An 18264-nucleotide genomic window follows, 5' to 3' on the forward strand; every position below is an offset into this window, starting at 1 on the left:
ATTTACAAGTCTTTCTCTTAAAATAAGAACTCAAGTTAAACTAAACTTTAAAATTTACAACTTATCGTTTTTTTTATTTTTTAAATTTTCATTTACAAATTTATTCATAATTGTTTCCTCCATTTGCACATGTTATTTCTTCAAATTCTACAACTCTTTCTTTGTTATATGTTTATTTCATAAATTAGTTGCAAAACCTTTTTGTTATTACATACGTGTGATCATTTACAAGTAAGAAATATTTATTTAACTTTTAAAATTTATAACCCACTTGTATTTTCACAGGTTCTTTAAACTTTAAGAAATATTCTTATAAAAAAATATTTAAAAAATTAAATTTTAAAAAATGACTCATAAAATTTGAATAAATAAATTGCAAGAAAAGAGTAATAATTATAAATGAATATGTAATTTATGAAGAGAATCATTGAAAAAGCAGAAGAATGAATTGTAATTTAAGCATGAATTAACTTTAGAATATATAGTAAAAAAATGTAAAGATAGAGATGCTAATCAATTCATATTTATAAGTTATATTTAATAACTTATATTTATAAGTCGAGCGGTATCATTTACAAGTTAAATTTACTTTTAAAAAATTAAATTCTTGGAGACTTCTCAATATTTAATCTTCTTATCTGGACTATATGTCTATATGGTAACTTTTTCGAATTGGTCGCTGGTAAAAAATAAATATTAATTGGTCTGTATCAGTGATTAATTATTGTAGTTCAGGGAAGGAGAGAGAAGAAAAGAGGGGTATTTTTACTATTTTACTTGTGCTAGAGATAACATCCAAGTTCTAAGAGAATTCTATGCAATTAATTAAATTCATATCATGAGACTCAATTGACATTAAATTTTTGATAAGACGAATTAAATTGTCTTTTCCGTTTATAATTTTGGATCGAAGCATGTGGCTTTTGCAAATGTTGAAAAACGACAAAGTTTCTATGCTTTTAAGTATTTTTGTGTTATCAATTTTTAGCTGAAAGGATGCGTTTACATTTTTCATTCTTTAATTTAAATTTTATAAGATGTTTCAGGTTAAAAAAGTGAAAAATATTTTATAAAATTGAAAAAATAATGAAACGGATGAAACGTCATATAAAATTAGAGAATCAAAATCTGTACTTTTTTTTTGAAAAATTATAATCAGGTCTCAAGGAAGGGATTTAATTGCTTTAAAATCTATTGACAAGTAAAGAGTAAGCAATAACAAGTTTGAAAATAGAAAATGACAACAGATTCAAGCTGGTCACTTATTATTAGGGTTTTTTGGTAATTAAATTTTTATTTTGATATCTCTTGGTAATTCTCCATTTTTTGCCTTTGCCCCAACTCATTCTTTTTAAAATTTCAACTATGCACATATTGTTTATTTCTCCTCCATCCCGGAAACCTCTATCATATCAATCACCATCAATCAATTATCAATACATAATTAAAAAAATTTATAAGAGATTACATTGTTTAACAAATCGTGACTAGTTGGGATTATCTCAGACTCCTTATGTCCCTCTAATATGATGCAGGATGAATTCTGGATATATATTCTTCCAGAAGGAATGTAATTTATGGAGTTTATTTGGAGTAATCCGTCAGACCAAGCCTGAATTCCCGGTTCAAACAAGCCGGTCGGTTATCATATAGTAGTACTATCTATTTCATAAATGTGTGCATAACATGATCAATACTTATAATTCTCCTAAACCAAGTGAAGGCTTTCATAATTATTATGTACACATTTGAATGCGCTGCTCCTTCTCTCAATGTTTATGAACCACCATATGATATACTTCTGTTATCTTATTTATAATTCACTTCTAGCATGTTTTACATAAATTCAGAAAAATCTTAAATTTTATTAATTATCTTGTAAAATTCAACAACTTTTTAATTTTATTCCTATTTAATATACATTATATCTTTTAAAAACAAAGTCTTTACAATAATAAATAAAAGGTAAAATTTTATATTTGTATAAAAATTTCTCTCTCTACCCTATATATAGGACTAAAAAATTCCTTCTTTTTTTATCCTACACATAGGACTAGAGGAGTACATACAATTTGAATTATACTATGTTTATATCAATGGTCTAGTTTTTAATTCTATAAAAAACGAAATATAAACATTGAAAAAAAAACTATGCACTAATCTTCGGCATTTATATAATCCAAGTGAGTAATTAGAAAAATCATGGCAGTACTGGCCATATGTATTTCAAGACATCAATATTAAAATTTCTTCTCACCCTCCTCCCGCATTCTCTCTCCCTATTCATAGTTCTATCTTTCCACTTTTTAATCAATCTCTCAGTTTTAAATGTTTGAAAATAAAATACAGTTGTCCCCACTACGAAAATAAAAGAACGCTATAATTAATAAATATCAGTAGATAAAAGATGGTTGGCAGAAATTGAACCAAACGCCCTTTTGGTCACATATTTCTTAACCTACTATTGTTATTGTCCGTCCCCTTCCTAGACTGTCCACACCCACACCCACACACACACACACAATTCCTTTCGTCCCTAAATAGTAAATATGTTAGTTACTCCTTCTTTTCACTCTAAGACACCTCTAACAACCTCATTGAAACTGAGGAAAGTTAGTTAAATCATTACTTTTGTATGGAAATAAAATCATCAATTTTTAATTTTATCCATATTAAATAGAAATTTTTGCGTTTGTATTACATTATCTCTCATAGCTAGCAACTTTAAATAAGCGTGATATTGAAAAACTTAATTAATACCCCATAAAATGATTTATAATAAAAACCATTGTATATTTATATCTCTCCTAAAATGTGCCCTATAATAAAGACAAGAACGAGTAGGTTTTTTTAATATGTGTCCCTAGAATTGCATGATATTCTAAAAAATAATCTTACTAAAAACTCCCCCTTTTGTGATTTGTCCCACTCGCTTAATAAATTATCTTTTTAAAAAATATCTATATTTAATTAGGGGCACATTTAGACAGATAGATTTCTTAACGTATTTCTGGCAACTGTTTATTATATTTAGGGAGGGGATTATGTAGCAAAGCATAATTTTTTCATACCCAATCATAGAATAATGATAACATAACCTCTAAGTCATAAAGGGAAATTTAAGACATGCATACTCCTATGAAGCGGCGACAAGTGATCCAATAATCTAAACATTGAATGTGTACATCACTTAATCACTGCGTGCACTAATATTCTACATGATGCAGGAAGGTTGTACGGACTAGAAGAGCATATTTTCGTCTCGGCTACCATTTATTACACCAAGAGAACAGAACTGATAAAGGTGTTATTGTGAGAAGAGTCCAAGAGTGGCATCGTCTAGTTCAAGGAATTGATTAACCCACTCCAGATTAAATTGAACTTCTTCATTGGACAAGTCAAAGAACCCATCCACATTATCAACATCGGGTTCTTTTGATGCGGCTTCATCATCAGCTCGCACTGTAGAATTCTCTTCAGGAACTGCTTCCTCCAAAACCACTCTTTGGTTCTCTTGTCTGATTGAACTCCCACTTGATTGCTGCTCCCTCTGTTTTATCTTCTTGCACAAGTGAGAATTCCAGTAGTTCTTTATCTCATTGTCCGTTCTTCCCGGCAGCCTTCCGGCGATTAAAGACCATCTAAAGATTCATGAACAATTTTTTTTCCTATTATTTTTCCATATACATTAAAATCTTTATGTCAAAATAATCATCATTAGGTTCGAAGCAAGGCTACATATAATGCTAACCTGTTTCCAAGGAGTTTGTGAAGTCGAAGTATCAAATCCTCTTCTTGTTCTGATATGTTTCCTCTCTTGATGTTGGGTCTAAGATAGTTCAACCATCTCAGCCTACAACTCTTACCAGCACGATTAAGGCCTGCAACATCAACCAAAATCATCGAGTTTTCTTTTTAGATTATGATGGCCACGTCACAAGTATCCTTGTGCCTCTCAACCGCAACAAACAAAACATATTCTTTATTTCTAAGAAGGAATGATACCCGCTTTGGCAGCGATGGACTTCCACTTCTTGGCCCCATGAACTTCAATAACCTCAGCTAGTTTCCTATCTTCCTCCGGTGTCCAAGCTCCCTTGCTGACAGCTCCGTTCTTCATGGTTTCATTTTTCACTTTGCTCTTATTATCATCAGTCCTACAAGCCATTGGCTTTTCTTTCAGCACTTTTTAACAGGGAAATAAAAGAGAGTGAGAGGAAAGCTCAACGACACTGGTGTGTGTGAGTGAGAAGCAGTTATATATATAAATATATATATATAGTGAACTTGGGAGTGTGTGAAGTTTAATTCTTCGACTTGCAGTTATATGTATACGAAAAGTGCCTTGAAGAAAGAGGGACTATCGTAATTAAGACGCTTGTCAGTATCAGGGAGAGAAAGGACATGATCAAGCAATATATCGAGTCATACAAACTCTACTTTCTAGTTTTTAATTTAGCCTTTTCTTTTCCTTAATTTGTAATGCTGAAAAGAATGTCTGCTACAATATAATATATGACTGCTACAAAGAGGCCGTGGTATACATCCATTCCAGGAGCCGGCCAAGATAAAAACATGCATTACAGAAGAAAAAGATGTTTTTTAAAGGCGGCTATATATAAAGGGTTTCATAATTGCAAAAATGATAGATAACAACTGCTAAAAATATATATATATAAAGACGTGGATCAAGTATCAGTCCATTAGTACTGTGTCAAAAGCAAAAGTGATTATCGTCAAAATAGGTTTTGGTGTGTGGACCATATACGATTTAAAAAGCTCAGAATTTCTAGCTGTTTAGACAATGGGTCTACTGATGTGCATGTTTTGATAAAATTTCACTGAATCTTCATGTCACCAGCTAAGTAATGCAAAGATTAGTGATTTTTTTTATCATTAAAAAATTATATTTAAGAATCTCACAGATTTACTGTGACTGTATATATAATTAAGTGAAGCCCTAATTAAGTATTTATACAAGTAGGTATATATGTAGAATATATAGCTTTTGGCATTTAGCTGATAGATCTGTAATCTGAGTGTTCTTCATTTTGCTTTGCATGTGCTAATTAAAGTATTATAACGAAACGAAAGGAATGGATAAAATATTTAAGTAGTGTAATGAGGTATGAAATTATTGGCATCAAATGAGAGAATATACTAATACACTTGTCAAAGTGTAGAGATAACATTATTTTGTCGGTGTGAGTGCATGAGGAACAGGGATTATTGGTTATGTTTCTGCGTTTCTCTTTTGAGGACTCTAGGCCTGCGTCTTTTTGTACTCGTTCTGAGCACACGTATTTTATTGTGTAACTTCTGATCCAACAGCTAATTCATTAAATTATATTCAAATTTCTGCAATATCCCCTCTCTGGCCTCCACTAATTTAAACATTTATGCGTATGTGCGGGCGCGTGTGTGCAGGTACTTCTGTGCTTCATGATCTGACGTTGCTAAAACTGAAGTATTTATTTCACCATCAGAGGTAAAAGCTGTATTATTATTACATGAGAACCAACGCTCTTATGTATATAAAACAAAGCATCGAGAATTTTAGCAAAAAGGAGAGGGGTTTTGCAAGTTGATCGCCGTAGGTGAATTATATATAAACTAAAAACGTCTGATCAAGACAACTCATTGATTTAAAGTTGAAAATCGTTTACCTTGATTTTTTTTTCCTAACACCGAAAGGGAAACTTAGTGATAAAACGTAAAGCAGACAAGAAATTAAAAGTAATTGTTTGTGGCTTCCCCTAGAGTTGTTCAACAACTTTCCTAGAAATTTGTTTCCCTAACCATGAGGGAACTGTTTATTTCTATGCAAAGTCAATAACATGAAGAGAAAACAAACAAGGCATTAGAAGAATGCTGAGAACACAAAGAAAGAGTGAAGGAGAGAATAAGAATAAGCTACCTTAGGTGTTGACAAGAGCGAAGAATATACGAATCCATTCGGACATTGCTTGTTCATTAAGTAAAATGAATTTGGTGCCATAAAGGTCAATAACTTTCTTTAATGGAAATGAGAGAACGACTAGGAAACATGAAGAGAATGACTCTATTTTGATACATTCAAAGCATTCGAAATGTGCAATTCATTCTTCAAACTTCACGCCTTTTACTTCTACACGAGTATTGTTCATTTGGACAACAAATTAAAATTAAAGTCAACTGTATAATATACTCTCTCCGGTTTTTTTTTATGAGTTATAAATGATTAAATTACGTTGATTAAGAAGTCAATTAAAATTGATTAAGGGTAATAAACATGTAAAACATATGCTCCCTCCATTTCTTATTATAAGATCAAATTTTTTGCATTGATTTGTCCCTTTTTATCATATCCATTTTGGGTTTGTCACCAGCTAAAAATTGTATGAAATGCTGAGCATATGCATAATATAGTTTAATTTATATAAATTTCAAGACGTATCTAAACCCTGAAATGATTAGCTAGTGCCAACAAACGTAAGTGATGGTCAAAGGCAGCGAGTTCGAGGAAAAGATTTTGTTGTCCATGTCATGTCACATGCACGTTGCATTAGTGAAGTTGGCTGAGCGTACGGCCAATGTTTAATTTAGGAGAGATCTTGGTCAATCTTTCGTTAGCATTATTGGAATATCTTTTAATTAGAAAGTTTGATGACAACAATCAAGCCCAGTCCCTTAATAAAGGGCTCCCGTCTCCTCTTTATATTATACTGGTATATGTGTTCGCGAATCATGAGCCTTTATTTATTTATTTATTTATCTATCTATCTTGGCCAAACATGATTGAGAAGCTAAACACACTTTTCCATATATTCAACTCTTTACCGTTTTAATTATAAGTAATCATGTGGGCATTTGAGGAAATATTTAATTTTAAACGTAACTGAGAAAACTAACAAACTTTTTCCTAATAAATTGTGAAACCTTTTTTTTTTAAACCTATAGTTAAGATTGACGGGAAATTAATCTAAGAAATAATATAATTCACACTCATAGCTAGATGTGCATTAAGAGTCATGTCATGTGCCAATTTTATTATTATTTTCATATATTGTCAATACTTTTTACAATAATTTCATAATATGGGAAAAAGGTTATTGGATAGAAAATCATGTATGACGATATTAAAATTTTGAAAAATTAAAAATTACAAAGGGGAAAGGAAACATTCACCATCAATATATTGATTTTAATCGATTAATGGGGAAAAAGTTATTGCATAGAAAATCACGTATGACGATAAGAATTTTTTTTCATTTACGGAAGTATAATTATGCCCTTAGCTTGTCTGCGACAAATAAATATGAAAAAAGATGTACAAAATTTAAATAAATATCTACACAGTATTTATAAATTACATTAATTAATAAATTCAAAATTATAACAATCATGATCTTATTATTAACCAACGTCCCTTTGTTATCCTCCTTGCCAAATAACTCTTTTTATTTGTACGGGAGCATAGTGCTGAAAATATATTTAGATAAATAAATGAAATAGTTTTAAAATATTTAGTATATGACATATAATTAATTAAATTGCGTGAGTCATGGAAAGCCTTTAGCAAAAGTAACAGGAATAAAATAATGAGCAGATCAATAAGCATGATAACAACTAGTTGTAAGGCAAAACGCAATGAAAATGAAATGCATATGGTGAAGAATAAATAATAAGTAATTTTAGGGAGCAGGTTTGAAAACAAAACAAGAGCCGAATAAAGTGTGTGAAAGGGGGGGACAAAATTTATAGATTTTGCCTCGACATGGTTAGCATCCAATGTCGACTAAGCTATATATATACTATCTCCTCCTGTGCTTTATACTAACTCAGTATTTAATATAAAAACAAATTGACTAATTTGAATAAATTATTTTAAAAAATTAGTTAAGTTAGTTATTTATAATAAATATTTATTATTTTTCTAAAATATTCTTACTAATTAAATGTATTTGTTAGAACTACCATTATTACAATGACGATCTTGAAAAAAAATGGATAAATATATATAAGAAACAAAGTAGATCAAATTCCTATATTTAGAACCAAAATAAAATTAAATGAGTCTTTATATTAAGACCGGAAGTACTATAAGAGCTAGTTTAATTTTTAATTTGATCATAAATATAAAACCCCAATCCACTTTGTCTCTCATATTTATCTTTTTTTTAAGATAGTCCTTGTAGTAATGGAAGTTTCAGTTAATACACTTGACTAGTAAGGATATTTTAGGAAAGATAACACCTATTTATTACAAATAACTAACTCAATTAATTTTTTTAACCTACTCAAATTAGTCAACTAATTCTTATATTATAGACATGAGGCAACAAACATATATATATGGTAATAATATATTGGTCATGTTGTGATGAAGATATTACTTTTGGTCTTAATTGTAAGACTTTGTTTATAATCTACAAACAAGATGTTACAATTATTACAGGAGGCAGTATTAAGTATCAAATAATACATATATGGTTGGGTCCGCTTCTAATATTTTTCCTTTTAATTACCAACTGTGCATGCCACTATTCTTCTAATTGAGACTGACGACGAGTACGACAAATAGTTTCATATACAGTCGTTTGACTGTACTACACGTATCCGTGATTTTGGTTCATTGTTGCCACCCGTATACATTTATTAAAGACATTTCACATATTTATTAACATAAAAATTAATATAGAAATATACTTGATTTTGTATCTATTTGATGTAAAATAGCTACTCTTTTATTGGTACTATAGCTGTCTTTGGTCCAGAATGGAGGACATGTTTTAGCTTTTGGATAATATGGGTTGAGTAATGTATTATAGGAAGCGTCTTGTAGCCTAGTAGTATTGATATTTTTCTGTAAATGAGAAGTTGTGAGTTTGATCTCATTTGTAATTTGAGACGTTAGTGTTTATCTTTTTAATTTAAAAAAAAAGTAATATGGGAGTTTTTTTTTTAAATTAATAATAATAAACATTGAACCTCTCTCTTCAGGAATGGGGCACGTGTGGCAAGGCAGAATTATATTGTTGACAACAAAACTGAAAACAAACGTCATTTTTAACGAGATCAAGGGAAGTTGATGAAAATGCATGAAGTCCTTAATATTAGTATCAAAATAGTTTAAAGCATTTAATAGGAATTAGAGAAAATTGCAACAAAAAAAAGACCTTAAAAATAGAAAAATTGTAAATGAGGACCTGTTACAATATTAGTATTGGTTTTTACAACAATTGATAAGCAAATGATAATAATTTTTGTGAACAAATCCCTGTATGTAATTTTTTTTATTTTCAAAGTCTTTTTTGTGATTTTTTTTTGGAAATTACTTCTAACTTCTAAATATATTTTTAATTAACTCTCTAATTAATTAATGTGGGACTTGTATGTTAGTCTAAAATGAACCATGAGCAATAGGAGAGGAGAATGACAATCAAGGAGGAGAAACGAGGTGTGAGGGGGAATGGATTCGTGGAGAGAGCTTTGTTGATGAATAATATATAAATATTTCTACAAATACGGTTTAAATCATGAAAGTAAAAATGACAAATAAAAAAGCTGAAAAAAGTGATATTTCAAATCAGGAACTTTAGAATTGAAGATGACACAGAAAAAAGTGATATTTGATCTGATATTTTGCAAAGTAACTTAAATGACTTAAATATTCTTATATCAAAAAGTTTATTAACAAGTTTTGAACTGGTAATGACAAGTATATATTAAACAGCAAATGATAATAAATGTGTTGGCAATAACAAGATATTTATTAATAAGTTGCAAACTGATAATGATAAAAAAATGTACTGAAAATAACATGTTTGATTTTTTTTTTCCAAATATACAAAGGCATTTTAGTTAGGGAAAATGACAGATAAAGAAGCTCCAAAATGTGAAATGCCAATTTGGGAAGCTAAGGAAATGTAATTACCCATAGGGAAGTCCTTCCCAAATTGAAATTTTAAAATTCAGTGAAATGACAAAAATGCCCTTTGTTCTTTTTAAAAAAAAAAAAACCCAGCCCCTCACTGGTGGCCGGCGACCGGCGACCGGCGACTGGCCTCCGGCGACCGACGACCGCCTCTGGCCACCGACGCGGGCCACCGGTGTGGTGGCTGCGGTGAAGGATTTTTGTGACAAGATTTTTTTTTTTTGAATGGGATAATATTGGTTCAAAGTGACGGAAGTGGGATTTGATTCCACAACCCCTTGGCCACTTGGACCAACAAAAGGGAAGATGGCCATTGGGCTATTAAAGATTTCTTAACCTTATAATACAAGCAAAAATATAAGTTAACTCTTTTACTGTGACTCCAGCTCGTGACAACAATTTATCTGAGGATGACAAGTCTTAATTAAAAATAACAAGTCTAAATTTGATATTAACAAAGCAACTTTTCCTTATACATAACAAATAGCAGCATGTGCATTAATTAAAAATGATCATAATTTATTTAAAAATGACACGTCTTTACTATAAAATGACAAGTCTAAAATTGATATTAACAAGGCAACTTTTCCTTATACATAACAAGAAATAGCATCTACGTTAATTAAAAATGACCATAATTTATTTGAAAATAACACGTCTTTACTGGAAAATGATAAGTCTAAACTTGATATTAACAAGGCAACTTTTTCTTATACATAACAAGAAATACCGAATAAATTGTTGTTATTTTTCAACAAAGACGTGTCATTTTTAAATAAATTATGATCATTTTTAATTAATACACATGCTGCTATTTGTTATGTATAAGGAAAAGTTGCTTTGTTAATATCAAATTTAGACTTGTTATTTTTCAATTAAGACTTGTCATCCTCAGATAAATTGTTGTCACGAGCTGGAGTCACAGTAAAAGAGTTAACTTATATTTTTGTTTGCATTATAAAGTTAAGAAATCTTTGATAGCCCAATGGCTATCCTTTTGTTGGTCCAAATGGCCAAGGGGTTGTGGGATCAAATCCCACCCCACCACTTTGAACCAATATTATTCTATTCCCAAAAAAAAAATCTTGTCACAAAAATCCTTCACCGGCAGCCACCACATCGTGGCCGGCGCCGGTGGCTAGAGGCGGTCGCCGGTGAGGGGCTGGATTTAAAAAAAAAAAAAAGAACAAAGGGCATTTTTGTCATTTCACTGAATTTCAAATTTTCAATTTGGAAAGGACTTCCCTATAGGTAATTACATTTCCTTAGCTTTCCAAATTGGCATTTCACATTTTGAAGCTTCTTTATCTGTCATTTTTCCTTTTAGTTATTTAACTATATTTATAAAATATTAGATCAGGCATCACTTCTTTCTTTATTATTTTTAACACTTAAGTGCCTGAATTTGAAAATGATAATTTCATGATTTTTTTCCTGAAATTTTCCCATTATGAAATCCGTCTTCTTGAACAAACTTAAGAAGTCACCGATGCTTTTTAAATTTTAATTTGTAATTAAAAAAATTGTATAAATAGTGTGTTTTTTGGTGGGTACGGTGCTATATTAAAAGATTAAAAATAAGTTTGGTGCATTTAAGACGGTAAATTTAAATGATGATGCAACTGAAAGTACTGAAGTTGGGAGTTGGCTGGACAAAAACTGGAAAGGACTTAAATACAAAGTACTTTCATAAATTCCCATCCATTTCCCAGCTGAATCTATGCCCAAAATAATGAAACTGTACCCTTAGGGAATTTATGTTCTAACCCTGCACGATTGTTACTGTTTCAGTTCATTATCTCCAGTGCGAACCAAAGCTTCGGGAAAAAAAAAATTAAAGAAGAACCTATACATATAGACTATCACTTCATAAAAATTAATAATTGACTTCAATAATGACTCAACCAGTAGTGATTATGATCAAGTTCTAATTTCATTATCAATATTTTTATTCACAATTAATTTGTAGGTCCCTCCTAAATCCTAATAAAGTCTTACTAATCGATCGCTTCATGATCATCATATCATTTCACAATCGTGATGATTTTGTTTGTTCTGCACTCATTGAAGTCATTTCCCAATCAAGAACCATATGTTCGTTGTTTTTATTACTGCTTTCCTTTTTCTGAATGGCTTCCAAGAGTCTGTTCCTATTCCTTATATATTTATCTATATTTATGGCGATGAACAAAGTCAGTGAAGTAGTGGGAAATGACCATACCTTGAACTTTCGATTCCTTTTTTTTTTTTTAATTTTCAAGGGCAAGTTATGTAAAGAATTGACAGTACTATTATTTAACTCCCTGTGCAGTTTGATTCGTTCTCTGTTTTTGGTTGCTTATCCTCCATAATTGTACCGACGGTGTTATTCTTCTATTAAATCTCTTCCCTCGTTGGAGCCACAAAAGTTAATGCACTTCCAACCAAACAATTTTGCTTTTAGAAAAATAATGAGGAGTAGGTAAATACAGCTAGGTATGGTGCGTGTTCAAAATTACACGTACACAGTTTTGCATACATTTATTAAAGTTTTTATTATTCTATTATCAACCAATGGCCTGGTGTGAATGTAATGTGGTGCGTGAAATTTAAAAAAATCAATCACATTATTCATACCTTAAGAATTGCAATTGTATAATAACTGATGGAAATTTTATATTTTTGGTAGACATAAAGATGCTATACGCGTGTCAATATTATTGAACTTGCTTATCAGCATGTCGCCACAGCTTCAGTGTTTTCTATACACAAAGAAAACTCAAAATTATTTTAGCTGCCTCTTTGATTGATGTAACCTTTTTGACCGAAGAATATATTAGAGCAAATAATAACGCTAGTGAAGTCTATCTTCAGTTTTTTCTTCGCCAATCAATAGATTCGAACTAATAAACGCTTGTGATTACTTATGTCTCCATGCCCTTCTAAATTAAATTCCATCGCCTTGCTAGAATATCCATTTCCAATATGTAAGCATGGGTTTGATTAATATGTGTGATTCATATTATCAACTACAAGACTCCCATTTTGCTTGCATATCGTAGAATAAAAAGGTGTTTGGACTTTAAATTAGTTTTTTAAAAATAATTTTATAGTATTTGAAGTAAGTTTATTAGAACAGTTTTATCTCGACTTACTTAAAAATATTTTTTTAAGTGTTTTACAAGGTTTCCAAATACTTCTTAGATATGATAATCTCTTCTAGCAAGGTTTGAAAAGTGAAAACACTTCATTTTGTCACAAAAGTCACACTATCCTAAAGTATTGAGAAAATTGTACCATTATGTTAGTGAAGTACACAAAAAAAGGATATTACATCACTTCTGCATAACCAGTTTATTTTTAGAAAAATAATGAGGAGTAGGTAAATATAGGTAAGGCATCGTATGTTCAAATTACACGCACACAGTCAGCGCCCATTCATTAAAGTTTTTGCCTTTTTATTATCAACCCGGGGGGGGGGGTTATAAAATTTTAAAAAGTAGATCGCATTATCCATACCTTCAGAATTGTATAAATTGATAGAAATTTTATATTAAGTTAATATTATTATTAATCCTTACATTTTAATTGAATTTTGATTTTGTTTTATAGTTTTGTTTTTGGCCAAATTTTGTTTTATATAGTTTTAGATCATGGTTTTTGGTCCTTATAATTTCTTCCATCCAAAATCTCCATACCTATAGTTTCAAAAGGATTTAGATCAGAGTTTTATAGTATCAAGTATATAGACAAAAGCCAAGACTCGTCAAAGTATAAGAATTAACATTTAAACTTTTTAGAAGTACAGGGGACTCTTGTTAAAACTAAAAATTAACAAAGTCTTCAATTCCCCCCTTTTTAGGGAAAATCCTCATTTGGCAAATTTTTTTTATCAGAAGGACATGGTTCAATTATCACAGTTCTTCTCTAGTCGTTCGTGACTTACTAATTATGTGTAAAAGTTTTCAATACCAAAATTATATGTGCATAAATAAAGATATGTTACACATAATTAAAAAGAGTTATACCTACTAAAAATGAGAATGATTGCACCCTCTTAAGTTGATGAAATCAGATTTGAAAATTAAAAAAAATAATAGAATATGTGTTTGAATATTAAAAATCAGATTTTATTGTAAAAAAATCGAAATTTCCCCTCAAAATTGGTTTTGTGAGTCAAAATCAATCAATTTCTCTGTCCTCAATTGCGTATTTAATAAGTTATCCTTTATTTGTACTTTTTAATAAGGAGTTTTGATTATGATCTTTATACTTTTAACTAGTTTTAATTTTTATTCTTAATATTTAATAGCCGTTAAACTTAAAGCCATGTCTTTGTAAAGCTATATAAACTAACGTTTTGGATGAAAAAAAGCTTTAGGAACAAAAAATCATGATTCAAAACTTACACAAATCAAAATCAAAATTTAATCAAAATATGAGAATAAACAGTTGTATTAACTTTATATTTTATATTTCACGTAGACACAAAGATGTTATATCGCCGGCGTCACTATTGTTGAGTTTGCTTTTCAGCATGTCGCCACAGCTTCAGTGTTTTCCATGCACAAATAGAACTCAAAATGATTTTGGCTGCCTCTTTGATTGATGTAACTTGACAGAAGAATATTATATATATACACACACACACGACCAAATAGTGAATACTCCCTTATTTGGGCTTCATTCTCGGGTCTCGTCATCCCTGTGCCTTCACATGGCAGTACTATATCATCAGTCCTTTTGTCTTATTCTTTTCACTTTTCACCATTCTTCCGCTAATTAATTACCTTGATATATACCGAGTTAAATAAGTTGTTCTAGGAACCACAGCATACCACGCGACATCTATAAATTCGGTTTTCTTTTTTGTTTGCCAACCAATAAATTCGAACGAAACACTTGTGATTTAATGTGCTTCCGAGTCCTTCTAAATTCCATCACCTTGCTAGAATATTTATTCATAATATAAGCATGGACTAGTTAATTCGTATAATTTGTATTATCTGTAGAAGACTCTCATTTTGCGTGCCTCTAAGTATCCTTTTATCGGACGTCACACACTAAATAAGAGAATCTCTTTTATCGATGAACACTCAATTTTGTCACAAAGGTCACTCTCCTAATCAGACAAGTGTGCCATTATATTAACGGAGTACACAAAATAAGGACCTTACATCACTTCTGAATAATTAAGGACGTTGATGTTATATACATTCCCCGGTACTAGCTTTAAGCTTATGAATATCATGTTGGCCTCGTGATTACCATTTATTAACACCACATAGCAAAATTTACTATACAACAAGGTTTTTATTGTGAGAAGAGTCCAAGATTTGTTTCATCAAGTTCAAGGAACTGGCTAACCCACTCCAGATTCAATGGACCTTCCTCTACAGAAAAATCGAAAAAGCTGTCCACATCAAAGCTGGGTTTTGATGATGAGTCTTCAGCTTCCTCAGTGGAAACCTCTTCTCTGATTACCTCAGCTTCGTCAGGAATCTTCTGCTCGGCCGCCACCTCTTGTTTCTCTTTGGTTGAACTCCCACTTGAGTGCTTCTCCCTCTGCTTTATCTTCTTGCTCAAATGAGAATTCCAATAGTTCTTTATCTCATTATCTGTTCGGCCTGGTAGCCTCCCAGCGATTAAAGCCCACCTACAGCATTTATCAGCTATTCAAGTAAGAGCTCATAATTGCAACAATAAAAGACCATTAGACTTTGAAGGAGGGAAAATTTGATTATCAACACGCCACGAGGTTAGTTCATTTGAAAGTTTTAAGTTCTGTTAAAATGAATGAAAATAATTAAATTCTATCATAATCTCTAGCAATATAATGTACTGACCTGTTTCCTAAGAGTTTATGAAGCCGAAGAATCAAATCCTCTTCTTGGTCTGATATGTTTCCCCTCTTGATGTTGGGTCTGAGATAGTTCAACCATCTCAATCTGCAACTCTTCCCACACCGATTAAGAGCTACATAAACCAAATTTAACTCATCAAATTGTCGCTATCATCAGCTTCGACTGAAAAATTTAAAATGAACTGAGTTTTGACCCAAGATCAGCAAGCTAATATTTTAATTAAGAGATCAAACAGAAGCATCATATATTCAAATACTATATACATAGAGATTCCGTTATCAATATCAAGAATATTAATTTCGTTTTTAAATTCTATCCATAATGTTGTTATAATAAATAAAACCAGATATATATAATACCTGCTTTCGATGCAATGGACTTCCATCTTTTTGCCCCATGAACTGCAATGACTTCCGCTAGTTTCTTATCTTCTTCTGGCGTCCATGCTGCTTTACTAAGAGGCACATTTGTCATGGCTTCAACTGGCTTCGCTTTCCTCTTAATACGATTATCAGTCTCAGAAGCCATTGTCTTTCCCTTCCTAGCTTTCTAGAAGATGTGAGAGAGAGAGAGAGAGAAGTTCTCGAGCTGTGGGAAAGTCTAGCCGTATGAGTTTGTGAGGTGTGAAACTACAAAGAAGACTACAAATTTCTCAGTGGAAAAGAAGTTCCCTTCTTGCAATTATATATATGAATTGTGCTTGAAAACGGGGGAGAGAAGTGACACTTGTCATTAGTGTGAAGAGAAGGGTCATGGATTGATGATTGAGCCATAGAGTCCTACAAAGTCTCCCTTCTTTCTTTTTAACTAATGCCCTCTTTTTTCTTTTTTTAATTTGTAATGCTGGGAGGAAAAAAGTCTATTGCTATAAATGCTACAAGGAGGCCGCCATATTCTATAAGAAAAGGGCATAGACGCATAGCGAGTGATTATGACCTTCAAAAATTGAATAAATTCTTTTCCTCAGGAGAAGGTGTGGCCACTTGCAAGAGGATCTATCTTTATTCTTGAATTTATTTTTTACCGACGTGATTGCTGAGAAAATTACAAAAGCCTCCATAACATGTTGGGTTTAATTAAGATCAACTAGTATATAAAATTCATATTTTCGTGAGTTTATTATTGATGGAATTGACATAAATTAATTGTTATTGGTTCACTGCCCAATAAATTGGACCCATTTGAATATAATTTTAAAATAAAATAAATCTACTTACTTTATATTCTAAACAATTGTTTATAAATCATTCTAAACAGATTTTATTAAAACAATTGAGAGTCTCGCTTGCATTCATATAAGAGTGTGAGTTCTGTCCTCAAAAAGTGAAAAGGGAGACTGGGTAAAATAGCTTCTTTTTTTATTGTTTTTTTGTTACATCGGTAAAATAGCTTTTGTCATCTAGCTCATGTAGTAAACTTGTAGGAATCTTTCGTGATTTACTTTTTCGGGGCTGCTAAAGTATAATAATTAGAATGAATCGTTGACTGTGGATATACACAATGTTGCACTAAGTTTGAGATTTTAATCGTATGAAAGAGAATATACTTTTCATAAAAGTATTTAAGTAGTAGAGAATAGCCTATAGTGAGTGAAGGATGGCACGAGGAACAAAGATTATTGGTGAATGAAGTTGCTGCGTTTCTGTGTTTCTCTCTTTTGAGACTCTATGGCCCCCATCTTTTTGTGCCCTTTCTGACAACATGTATATTACTGCGTAACTTCTGAACATCTTATTTATTAAATTCCAGTTTTTTTTTTTTTTGCCATCTATTAAATTCCAGGTCCGCAATGTACTCTGCCCGTGAATTATTTATGATTTTTTTTATTTTCTGTACTTTATCTAATCAAATGAAAGCTGTACGTATTTTCACATGAGTAAAAAGGGTTCTGAATTTTCATCTCTACTTCAATATTGTTACCCCCATTTAGGCAAATTGACATGTTAGAGGAAAGAAGTCAACTATTTTGATACTTTGATTACCATATACTAATCTCATATAATCTCCTTTTTTTATTAAAAAAAATCTTATATAATCTCTTACCAGTAGTTAAGAATGGTAGATGAATAAATGAACATATCCTGTGGTGGAACCCAGCGTTATAGGCGCTCAAAGTCAAAGACTCAGTGATACATGCAGTATGCTAACTACATATTGAGACGGGTACTCCTCCGGCCGGTTCACATGTAGGTTAAAGTATTGAAAATGAAATATTGGGATTGGGATTACAATAAAAAAAATTAATGAAAAGAGTGTTTAGTATAAAAAATTACTTACTCTATGGGATTAGTTAAACCTATGTATGTGAGATTGGAGAATACCATGAGAGAAGTGGTATTTTCTAATCCTATCTTTATGAGTTTGTCTAATCCCATATAATAAGTAATTACTCATGCCAAATACTATTTTAATGATTTTTTTCAATTATAATCTCAATCTCAATCCCTTATTTTTGATGTTTCACACCAAACGGGACCATAAGGTATTTTTTTAAATGTGATCATT

The 18264-nt window shown here is 31.1% G+C and overlaps 2 protein-coding genes across 2 annotated transcripts; both read right to left on the bottom strand.

Moving 5' to 3' along the window:
• Positions 1–3047: 3047 nt before the first annotated feature.
• Positions 3048–4210, bottom strand: LOC114711940 (transcription factor WER-like). The gene is made up of 3 exons (XM_028896376.1): positions 4006–4210; positions 3752–3881; positions 3048–3641 (listed from the first exon to the last, which is right to left on the bottom strand). The coding sequence occupies exons 1-3, from the start codon at positions 4166–4168 to the stop codon at positions 3308–3310; spliced, it is 627 nt and encodes a 208-aa protein (XP_028752209.1). The 5' UTR covers positions 4169–4210; the 3' UTR covers positions 3048–3307.
• Positions 4211–15077: 10867 nt separating this feature from the next.
• On the bottom strand, positions 15078–16478 carry LOC114711920 (transcription factor WER-like). Its single transcript, XM_028896350.1, has 3 exons — positions 16119–16478; positions 15742–15871; positions 15078–15551 (listed from the first exon to the last, which is right to left on the bottom strand). The coding sequence occupies exons 1-3, from the start codon at positions 16285–16287 to the stop codon at positions 15209–15211; spliced, it is 642 nt and encodes a 213-aa protein (XP_028752183.1). The 5' UTR covers positions 16288–16478; the 3' UTR covers positions 15078–15208.
• Positions 16479–18264: the final 1786 nt, after the last annotated feature.

This window comes from Neltuma alba, unplaced genomic scaffold, assembly GCF_004799145.2.
Source record: "Neltuma alba isolate B1F8T4 unplaced genomic scaffold, ASM479914v2 tig00011322_pilon, whole genome shotgun sequence".
Classification (NCBI taxonomy): domain Eukaryota; kingdom Viridiplantae; phylum Streptophyta; class Magnoliopsida; order Fabales; family Fabaceae; genus Neltuma; species Neltuma alba.